Source organism: Durio zibethinus, chromosome 21 (assembly GCF_047325235.1).
Source record: "Durio zibethinus cultivar Kanyao isolate XHJ-2024 chromosome 21, ASM4732523v1, whole genome shotgun sequence".
Classification (NCBI taxonomy): domain Eukaryota; kingdom Viridiplantae; phylum Streptophyta; class Magnoliopsida; order Malvales; family Malvaceae; genus Durio; species Durio zibethinus.
The window spans coordinates 4,576,743-4,588,330 of NC_143182.1; the positions used below are offsets into that span (position 1 = coordinate 4,576,743).

Below are 11,588 nucleotides of genomic sequence, written 5' to 3' on the forward strand. Positions count from 1 at the left end.
GAGATTTCTCTCGATCATTGAAGATTTCTGGCGGATGAAACTAGAAGGTGTGCGTCCGATATTAATTTTCTTACTTCATTCTTAATGTAAAATTTATCTTTAATTTGTTAACTTTTGTTAATAACCATTGGCTTGGTAACAAAGCATTGAAGGTAGATTGGGTGCTACCATAAATAATCTGAACCTACGTCTTTGCATGGCCAAGTAAGAGGCAAGTGAATCAAATCTTTGCCAACGAAATTATTTCTCAAAGACGAAAAGATAAGGTTAATGTTCATTAAAAATATTAAAAAAATTGAAATGAGAATCAGCCAATCAGGCTAGTTCCCAAGTTTATTTGTTGCTGAAAAGTAGGAACCGAGATTGAACCGCATAAATTTGGGGAATAAATAAAGAGAGCCCATCTTACTTGGAAGAACAAATCTATGTATTTTACTTTTCTAAGGAATTCATGTCTTTTTTCTTTTTTTGGAAAGCAGAATGTGAGGAGACAACTCTTACCATGTGATAGAAACAGAATTAAGAACATCGTTGTTTGCTATATGGCATTAAAAATTAAAATATGCTTCTCTCCCAAAAGAAAATTTTCCATTCATAGTTGTGCCTAAGATTTAATAAAAAGTCAGGAATAAACTCAATTTGGGCCTAATCAATTAAGTTGGGTGAAGAAGAACTGCTTGAAATTAAAAAAAAGAAAAAGGAAACATGCTATTTCTTCCCCTCCAAGCGAACTGATATTCCCAGTGTCACAAAAGTCAATTAAAGAGGTTAAAGTGGGAAAATAAATCTATATTATTTTTTTTCCTTGGAAAATTTTTTAATTGATTATAGACTGATCGATTTGGAAACAGATTATGTTACTTTTGCCCAAGCCACGAAACAAAGGGCATTTTTAATTAAGTGAGGTTCCTTTTTTTCAAACAGATTAATTAGAAGGCCTAATCAAATTAACATAATTATAAGCCATTGACTGCAACTTTTTCCTTGACCTCCTTTCTGGGTTCTACTTTTTACTGTGAAGAATCCACCCTTTTTTTTTTTTTGTTGTTTCGATGTCCTCATTAATGTATCAAAGATCCTTTTGTCACATAATAATTTTATTAAAATTCCAAACGATTCTCATTCCTAAAAGGAAAAAAAAAAAAAAAAGCATTACATTCACGTCACGAAACTCAAAATTTTTTAATTGTAGTGCAAAGAATTATTAAAATTTTATTGCTTCAAAAATGAAGAAACCAACTTCACCACTAGAGGTGAGCACTAGTTAAATTAAAACGAATTATAAACTTGTAAAATTGCCATTTTTTGGGGGTCATCAACCGACATTTCAACACGCTATATTTTGGCTCTATATGGGATATTAATATTAGTATTACTAATATATATTACTTTGACAAAAATTGAACCATTCAAGGATAAATTGGTCTTCCAACATTCAAATGTCGATGGATTAAGTGCTATTTGTCTTAGGATCTTCCCATTTCCTTAAACAAACACATAAATTAGTCGTATCTTCGTTTAACATATGGATAGAAAGAAAGATAATTCCATAATCTTGGCATCGTTTGCTTTTGACTTCTGCCTTACATCAGTTACCTGCCTTAGCTTTTACATTAATTACTAATATGTTCTTATATTTTTGTTGTTGGTTTTTTTTTTGATAAAAAAATATAAGTGTTTTTTTTTTTTACGTTAAAAAGATAAAATCTTAATATAAATAAAAAAAAATAAAAGAGGTTTGGATCAAAATTATATTCTTGATATTCCTTTAAATGTCTTTAATTATTAAACTAAAAATTTGAAAATAAAAATTATTATAAATATTATATTTTGAATTCTAAATATTTTTATTTTTTTGTTCAAAAGAGGACAACGCTCTATTACATCAAAAGAAAGAAAGGTTGATTTAATTCGAATCCAAACTTAAATACCTTTTTTAAAGCTTTTTTGTCGTCAGATCAAAAAGTGGAAGACAACTTTAAATATCATCGTTTAGGATTTGATGCTGAGCTGTTGATAAATTACAAAAAATAAACAGTCATGGGCTCACTGTTTTGTGTCTGAATTCAAAAAATAAAGAGGCTCACTACATAGCCCAATAATGGGCTTTACGAAACAAGATTACCAATGAATTGAAGTTCAGCTGAGCTCACATGTAAACTGAACTGACCTGGTCGGGGGCCAAGGCCCCATTGGGCTACCATTTGCCAATCAAATATTTGGGCTTGGAAATAAACTTCAAATATCTAAAACGTCAGGCTCAAAAATAATGACAACGTTCAAAAGAATCAAAGACGCTAATGTGTAAAATGTAAATCATTTTTTTTTTTTATAATTGAAAATTCTAATGCATATTCTTTCTTTCAAAGGAATTATTTTGAATATTGGAAGATCGGAATCTAGTTTTTTTTTTTTTCTTTTAGTGGAAGAAACATGTACTTAAGTTGCAAGTATTTTGGAGAACAAGAGATTAGAATCGTTTAAATATGCGCACGCAAGGGAAAAAAGAGATGAAAAAAAAATCACTTTCTATTCAGTGGTTTGGCTACAGTCGTAGTGGAATGAATTAAGGTAGACTTTTGCATTTTACGTTGTGGAAAGAATTGGAGGTGGGACTCTCAAAAGTCACAAAGCAGTTTATCCATAGTGTGCTAAATTTAGGGCATGCAAGCGAGGCCACAGCCAACTAAAGTTTGAGTATAAATATCATTACAGTTCATGTCCATAATTATCATTAATCATACCGTTTATATTTGGCAACATATCCAGAAATTTCATATTGGTGGGGAACTTTCATGCAAAGTACTACCAGGTAATCAAATTTGTTTCTCTATAATTATGACTCTTATCATTCAATCATGAAAATTGAATGAAAACGTTTCTTTCTAAGGATATTGAGTAGCTATAGTTCGAAAATGCAGCGCCTCCACAATATACTTGCATTCGTCTTGATTGAATTGTTGCTTTATTTCAGTATTTCTGAAACTTTGGAATGTGAAATGGTTAGTGACAGTAAATTCAAGGTCGCAGATGCCATCACGGTGGATCAGTCTGGCAAGGGAGACTTCAAAACCGTTCAAAATGCTATTGATTCAATCCCTTTTAACAACAATAAGTGGATACGTATTCTTATTTCTCCTGGAATCTTCAGGTACTTTAGCTTATAATTTCATGTCTCATATGTTTGATTTATGCTCATGCCTGAAATTAAAGATCAGACAAAAGTATTCTGATTTTTCTCTCCTGTTGTTGGTTTGGTCCAGGGAGAAAGTTTCAATCCCTGCAAACAAATCTTGCATTTTTCTGCAAGGAGCTGGGAGCAAGTTAACCAGTATTGAATGGGGGGATCATATGGATACCTGTGACAGTGCTACTTTCACTTCTTCTCCTGATAACATTGTTGCAAAACGCATTACGTTCAAGGTATGAAATCAAGGTCCTCTTTTGCTTTCTAGATTCCACAAATTATCATTTCCTGATAAGTTACATCTACAAAAAAGCTTTATAAGTTAATCTCCTTGATTCTGTGCTGAAAGCTATGGCATCTTCACTCTGAACAGAATATCTATAACATACTGTCAGGACCTGATACCAAGAAAAATGTGATTCCAGCTCTAGCGGCTAGAATATATGGGGATAAATCTGCTTTCTATAACTGTGCCTTTTTGGGGCTGCAAGATACCTTGTGGGACGTACAAGGCCGCCACTACTTCTACAATTGCTATGTTGAAGGTGCTATTGATTTTATATTTGGCAGAGGCCAGTCTATCTATCAGGTGCAACAAAAAATCTTTGTTAATTTCATAAAAAAGATGAGATTGAATTTCAGTCTTATCTTCAATTTCAAGTACTGACAATGTTGTCATTTGCGAGATGCGAAATAAATCTTACAGCAGGAAAATATGCACCAGAATATCCTTATGGTTACATAACAGCACAGGGAAGGAATTCATCAGATGATCCTAGCGGCTTCGTATTTAAATCTTGTGTGTTCACAGGAACCGGTAAAACTTACCTTGGAAGAGCTTATGGGGCTTATTCCAGAGTAATTATATATAATTCACAGCTTTCAGATTCGATTATTCCTTATGGTTGGGATCAGAGATTTAAATTGCGGTAGCGGTCACATTTTCGATCGCATCACGTTTATCACGATTACGGATATAACGGAGACTTTCGCGGTCATTGCGACTATCGCGGTCGTGAATTTTTTTAAATTTTGCTCAACTTGCTATAAAATATAATAATTTTAATTGTTAATCATAAAACCTCTCATTTTATGATTTTTAAAGTAATTTATATCATATCATGTGTTTTATTTATTTAAAAAAAATATTTATAGTAAAATATTCATATTTAAAAAATTATTTATATGATAATTAAAAAATAACAAGAGATAAATAAACATGTAAAAATAAATAATCATAACGAATAATATATTTAATTATTTAATTACCGTACTCATCAAATTATTATCGAACTATATTATGCATAAATCAAATAATAAGTGATTAGACATTCATAAATTAAGTAAGAGCATTATTATTTATGAGTTAAGAGAATTATTTTTTACGAATTTACAATAAATTAAACTTGGCAGCCTTCATGTTGTGGGCAATTTTTAACAATAATAGCCTCAAGTCTACTTTTTTTGCCTTTTGACTAAATTGCATAGACCCACACAACTTTTCATCCCTTCACCTTGTATTCAATAATTTTTTTTCTCCAAACCTTAATCCTCATCCCCATCTCTCAGTTCTCTTTTTATTTGGTGTGTGGTATCTGTTTGCTTCCGTCAACCTCAAATCTCACTCTCACTTTTGTCTCTCATTTTAAATCCCAATAACTCCTGCCTCCTTCTACCAATGTTTCATAATCAAATCTAATCCCAAACATACAAAATCACGATAAATTTAGAAATTAATAAAAAAGGTAATTTGAATATTGAATTAATTGTTTACCTTAAATTACATGTATTTGATTTTGATTGAAGTTAAATTTGAGAGAATTGATATTTTTAAAAATTCAAGTTTTGTGAATTTTTTTTTTTTGAATTTGTAAATTGATGTTTATTTTTTTTCTTGCTGATTTTATTTTAAGTCTTTAAACAGAAGCAATTTAGCATCCTCGACTTTGTTTCCCATTAGTGTGAAAATGCTACGGGCAGCTCGTCATTCTGTGGCTTAGATGCCAGTGTGTTTCAAATTCTTTTAAGCATTGATTGACCACAGCAATGTAATCTTCAGTGCCTTCATAGTAATCTTCTTATTCTTATTCTAAGCTCTTCCCCGCTCCTCTCTGGCATGTGGATGTTCGTTCACCCGGCTATTCAATAAGCAAGAAGATCAAGGTGGATATTTAATGCCTCGATCATTTCCCGAACTGGAAGTCACATCAAAAGGTAAAGAAAACCTCACCTCCCAGCAGTGAATGTTAACGAATTGTCTGCATCAAAATGTTTAAGCGATTTTTTTTTTTTGAATGAAAATAGGAATAACGGCAATAGCGGACCGTTATTGCCGTTATTCAGCGTTACACCACAATTCGCGACCGCGATTCGTCCGTTATAAACGATATTTAAGTTTTCCTCCGTTTTTTCTCTAATAGCAGTGACAGATAGTGACGCGACCACGAAATAGCAGCCGCTACACCGTCATCCGACCGCAATTTGAATCTTTAGTTGGGATGCTTGGTCCTATGTGCATCATGAGTATGGCATTTTTTTTTTCTCCTTTAAAGATTACCTTAGAATTTGTTTACTTTTGCAATGGCAAGTAAGAGCTGAACTGTGACTATGTTTGCAGAGGTAATTTGATGTATGCGGAGGCTGATTGCAGGGGACCTGGAGCCAACACTTCCAAGCGTGTGCCTTGGCTGAAGAAACTCAGTGCTTCTCCGCTCAATCAGTTTTTGAACATATCATATATTGACAAAGAAGGATGGATTGCCAAACTGCCAAAAGTCTCCTCAGTTGTAATGAATTCATTGTTTTAGTTTCCTGAAATATTGTCTCCCTATATTCTATCATAGGGTAAAACAATGACGTAACTTTTTTTTAATCCATAATTTGGGAAAAAGAAAATTTTGAAACTCAATTTAGAACTCTGACAATCTGTTTGCCATTTCTTAATTTCTCTCTATCTTGTTTTTTTTTTTTTTTTTTTTGAGTAGAAGTATGCTCATTTTCTATTGCCATTCAATCAAATTCTCAGATTCCATGATTTATTTTCTATTGCTATTCAATCAACTATACACAAGAGGGAAAAATAAATCAAGCGAAAACTTTGCACATCGTTACGCGGTGAGAAGGATATGTTTTTTTTTTTTTTTTGTCAGGCCAGTTGTTAATTTGTTTGAAGATGATATTCCTCCAAAAATACAGCCCCGCAAACATAAACAGAGAACACTTCTCGGGCCTGCCTTTTCACTGGGTGTTGAACACTTGAACTGATGATGTACAGAACCAAAATGGCGTCGATCTTGGATTCAAAGAACAGAGGGCGTATGCCACCCGTTACTTATAGCCTAAGCCCAATTATTAGAACACAAAGTGAAGTTGCAGGAAAATGATTTCTGCGAGTGTTGTTAATAGGAAAACACATTGAAATTCAAACCACTCCGCAATGACAATAGTGGGTTAAACTTACGAGTCCAGTATTCCATTGTTTAATCAGCAATTACTTTAAATTTTCTGGTTAAGTAAGTTTTTACAATTTAAGCTGAATTTAAGTTACATAAAATTTATTTAAAAGCTAAATTTAAAGTTCGTCAAATATATATTTAATCTTCCCATTAATATTTTTTGTTCCATGGGTAAAACCTTTTACTAAAAAGGCTTTAATAAGAGAAATGTAAATGTTCATACTTGTCCTGAGCTCTTTAAATCAATAATTAAGAAGCACTTAAAAAGGACGTAAAAATCTTGAGTTCGGACATTCTCCCCTTCCTCCGTAAGCTATACCCATCCTATATACCAAAAACAAAATGTTCAGAATTAATAAAGTCGCAAAATTAGACCATATCAGCCGCAAATTTCCGTCAAGTTCGGGCCACACGGATGATGCCGACCACTGTCGTCGAATGATCATTTCTTTCACTCGACTTTCAAGGAAATTGAGAACCATATCCATCGGTGCCGCCATCAAGCCAAGAAATATAGGTTCTTTATGATAGGAGCTGTGATAAAATGTGCATGGTAAATGATAAAGTTGGTAACTTGGTTATTTTATAATACATAAAATCTTTAGCGATTCTTTGCATCTTTTTTGTTCATCCGCTCACTCGAAAGATTACAACATATTTCAAATAACCGATTCGAATCATGAGAAAATGATGCATTGGTATTTAGTAGGCTTTACATATTGCCACTAGATAGTCTCCTGCTGGTTACTGAATTAACAGGAAGTATTGAATAAGAGCATGAGACTCAGATATGTACGTCAATTCTTCGATAATTTGCACAACTTGCAGGGAAAACACAAGGAAAAGCCACAAAATTAAAAAGGGTATCATTATATTATACACACTACTACAAAGGATGCGTCTGTAAATTTGAGATTTCTTCAAACCTTTTGTTTTCAGGATGAGTTCTATCATCATGAAGAACAAGCAACTTAAGGGTGCCTGATTCTCTTAGCCAGGCAGTAACAATGGGTCCTGTTGATACGAATCTACCCAAGTTACACTTAGCAAGCCGAAAGGGTGCACCCATGCCAGCGAGGAGTGCCTCAACAGCACGCCTTAGTGCACCATCACCAACTATTTTGCTATGTTTGCCCCAACCTGTCAAAATGCTGGACAAAGAAAGGAAACAGATATTTATTTTTGAAACAAGAAGGTTCAAGAAACATGTTTGATCAGCCCATTACATGCAAAACCAATTCGTTTACCTTAACAGTTTTGGCAATTCATGACCTTCAAAAACAATTGAACGTATGTTTAGCAACCATGCATGCACCATTGCTCGAGCAGCACCAGAGGACATAAGATGCAAATCTAAGCAAGAATTACACCATACATTCTCCCACACTTGCTGACGTTTACCTTCAAGCACAACCAGTTGGGCTCCACGTTTCTGCAAGGTAACATTTTAACAATGCCAACCTTTTAAACTATACGAGTGCCAAAAATCTTAAAAATAGGAAGCAACAAACATCATAGAGGAAGAAAACTGAGCAAGAACTGCATCAAACTAGTGGTGCAGCTGCATTTCAAAAGCTAACCTGGCCAAAGTGCCACAGCATGTCAGTCAAAGCATTATAAAAGGCAGAAGCAGTTGAAGAGTCCATCAACTTCACTTCATCAAATAGGGATTGAGCTTGGATCCAAACATGCTCCCTATAGCCCATAAGAAGCCCATGGGCAACACCATAAACCTGATTATCAAACAACCGGAGCTCTTCCAACAACATCGAAGCATCCTCGAAAGAATCACAGCGGCTGCACCCAAAGCAATACATGGAAATGATCATCCATTGTTTAATGCGTACAACAAGAAAAGAGGAGGATTGACAAATAAAGTCCCACTATTCGCAAATCAGTTAAAACTTGCCACATCAAGTAAATTCCAGGGCCTGATGTATTGTGTGTTTGATTTTTTCAACTGCAACTGGATAATCAGTAAGCTAATGGAACACAAATCAAGGGTTGCAGACAAATGTCATTTTTCTTGAAAAGCTAGAACATATTCAGTGATCATAGTGCATATATATCAGACCTGCATTAATACAGGTAAAGACATTTCTGGCTCTGGAGTTTAAAACCGATCAATTAACCTAGCTCACAAATAGCTGAAAAATTTTAAAGCACAAGTATGACAAAAAAAAGGAACCTTTACTATCTAATTTTAATTTAAATCATTGCATCAAATAAAATTAAACATAATCATGAATTGCAAACAACGCAGTGGAGATAGAAAGAAACAGGACTCAGGGACCATTACACCAAGTCCACATTTTTCAGTGAGCAAGATATGAAAATATACCAATTAATTGAAAGGCACAGGAAAAGGAAAATAAAGATACCTGCAAGCATTTAAGATGGCTGAAAAGGTGACGACATTTGGTTTAATTTCTAATTCATGCATCTTCTGAAAAACTCCCAAGATGCACAAGATTTCCTGCTTGCATCCACAATCTTTCTTTGCTTGACCTCCTTTCTCAGCAGCGAGCTGCCCAAAAATTTTTATGATCCGGTTATCCTCCCTATCTGTTGCTGTGCCTTCAATACCACGCTCAATGACCAATGGAGAAGAAGAGTCAATTTGCAACTTGCTGGTCTCATCAGCATCAAACACACATTCTGAAGTTGCAGACCGACCAAAAGCATCAATGATAGAATTGTATGTAACAACATTAGGCCTAATCCCTTCCTTTGTCATCTCATCAAGCAAGGATACAGCAGATTCCACCAACCCATTCTTGCACAAGGCATCAATTAATGCACTATAAAGCACAACATCAGCCTTCAGTCCTGCCTGCTTAAACTCTCTAAAAACATTCATAGCCTCCTCATATAAACCACCCTTTGAATACACATCAATTACTGTGGAGTAAGTCAATAAATTAGGAGACACCTTTTGTGCTTTCATCTCATCAAACAGTCTTCTAACTTCATCATACTTCCCTTGTTTCCCATACCCACCCAAAAGTGCATTGTAAGTGACAACATCCTTCCTGATCCCTGAACCCTCCATCTCCCTGCAAATATCTAAAGCCTCCTCAAACCTACCAAGCTTTGCATAAATAGAAAGCAGAGTATTATATGAAACCCTATCCAAACCAATACCCAAAAATTTCATTTCATTAAACAAATTAAGCGCATCATCAAATCTACCAGCCTTTGCATACCCATCAATCATGGTACTATAAGTAACAACATTTGGCAAGATGTTTTTTGAAGGCATTTCCGCCATAATCTCAAAAGCCAAATCCATTTGTCCACCTTTACAAACCGCATCCAAAAGTGTATTATAAGTGAAAATATCTTGATCAATCCCTCTATTAACCATCTCACCGAACAAATTCCTTGCGGCCTCCCACAAACCCCCTCTACTACAAACTGCAAGCAAAGAATTAAAAGTAATTCGATCAGGCTGCACTCCACTCCTTAACATCTCTTCAAAAATCTCCACAACCCTGTTAAACTCCAGACCTCCTTTCCCACAAGCATCAATCACAGCATTATAAGTAACTAAATTTGGCTTCAATCCACAGTTTTTCATCCAATCGAAAACCTTTATGGCCTCATCACAATACCCACTTTTCCCAAAAGCACTAATTAAAGCAGAGAAAGCATAAACAGTATTTCCATAACCCTCACTTAATGCAGTTTCGAAAATGCCCTTGGCAAGTTCAACTTTTCCCAATCTACCAAGAATACTAATCATGGCACTAGCTAATTTTCCTTGTTCAGTTTTTCTTCTCTCTCTTCTAACTGCGAATTTAAAACATTTAATGGCTTTTTCATACTCACCTCTGTTTCCAAGCTCTCGAAGCAAGAAAGTGTAGTCATCGGAGCCGCAAAGCTTAGACTCGAACGAGACGAGAACGCTTTCAAGGCCCGCTTGCCCGTTATGTAAGGCGAGTTGAAGGACTTCTTCGGCTATAGAAGTGTGGCGGGTGTTGATGGTAGTTTTGGGCCGGCCTAAGTGCATTTTTGAGACGAAACGGGTCGATCGGCGGCCAGAGAAATCTGGGGCCAGGGAAGGGAAAGGGGTAGGGGCCTGACAGAGGGGAGCATGGGTGGTGGAGGCGGCTGCGGCAGCTGCAGCGGTGGTGGTGTGTTTCGCTGCATTGCAAGGTGAAGGAAGGGGCTTCGAGAGGTAGAACTTTTGGGGGTGAGGTTGGTTGCGGTGGTTGCTCTGGTGGTTACGGTGGTTTTTGAAGTGGTTTTGTGGGTATTGATGGTTCTGGTAAGGCTTTGTTGTTGCTGTGATTGAACAATGTGGTGGCGTTGACGCCATTCAATAATTATCAATTAAAAAAAAGAAAAAAAAATCCGACGTCGTATACCTTACAGGGAGGGGGAGAGAGATAGAGAGATCGGCTAAAAAGGGTTTTGGGGTAGAGGGGGAAGAGGGGAGTGGGATGCCATTGGGAAGCGGCGGATACTGAAGGAGACACCTGGGGTATTCTGTATAAGATAAGAGAGAGAGAGAAACTCAGCTGAACTGCGTTAGTTCAGACAATTGATATCTACGCCCGCTTGTGTTATTACCGTTTTAGTTTTACTCCAAACTTTTTGTTTGTTTTTTATGATTTTTAAGGATTTTTATTTAATCATTATTAGATGTATTGGTTTGGCTAAAATACCGGAGAATTTGGTCCAATCACAATACGTTTTCTAAATATCTATTCCAACAGACCCTGGATTTGGTGGGTCCATTTGCTGATGTGGACTACCTAATCTGAATCTAATACGCGTCAAAATCTTAACATAGTAGCAATGGTAAGTGTAATATACCCGTTTGATGCTTGATGAAGAAGAATAAGGTGAAGTGCATGGAGAGCATGTGTAGCGGCGTAGCACCAAATATATCTGACCCAATGAAGATAGTCAATGACTTTGACTGGGTCAATGACTTTGGT

General features: G+C 35.6%; 2 protein-coding genes across 2 annotated transcripts; one reads left to right on the top strand and one right to left on the bottom strand.

The window, feature by feature from the left end:
• Nucleotides 1-2,885: 2,885 nt before the first annotated feature.
• Nucleotides 2,886-6,095, top strand: LOC111306030 (putative pectinesterase 66). The gene is made up of 6 exons (XM_089750371.1): nucleotides 2,886-3,151; nucleotides 3,264-3,423; nucleotides 3,561-3,778; nucleotides 3,874-4,116; nucleotides 5,681-5,710; nucleotides 5,805-6,095. The coding sequence occupies exons 1-6, from the start codon at nucleotides 2,916-2,918 to the stop codon at nucleotides 5,992-5,994; spliced, it is 1,077 nt and encodes a 358-aa protein (XP_089606497.1). The 5' UTR covers nucleotides 2,886-2,915; the 3' UTR covers nucleotides 5,995-6,095.
• Nucleotides 6,096-7,319: 1,224 nt separating this feature from the next.
• Nucleotides 7,320-11,199, bottom strand: LOC111304989 (pentatricopeptide repeat-containing protein GUN1, chloroplastic-like). Its single transcript, XM_089750368.1, has 4 exons — nucleotides 9,024-11,199; nucleotides 8,223-8,439; nucleotides 7,890-8,074; nucleotides 7,320-7,793 (listed from the first exon to the last, which is right to left on the bottom strand). The coding sequence occupies exons 1-4, from the start codon at nucleotides 10,961-10,963 to the stop codon at nucleotides 7,529-7,531; spliced, it is 2,607 nt and encodes an 868-aa protein (XP_089606494.1). The 5' UTR covers nucleotides 10,964-11,199; the 3' UTR covers nucleotides 7,320-7,528.
• Nucleotides 11,200-11,588: the final 389 nt, after the last annotated feature.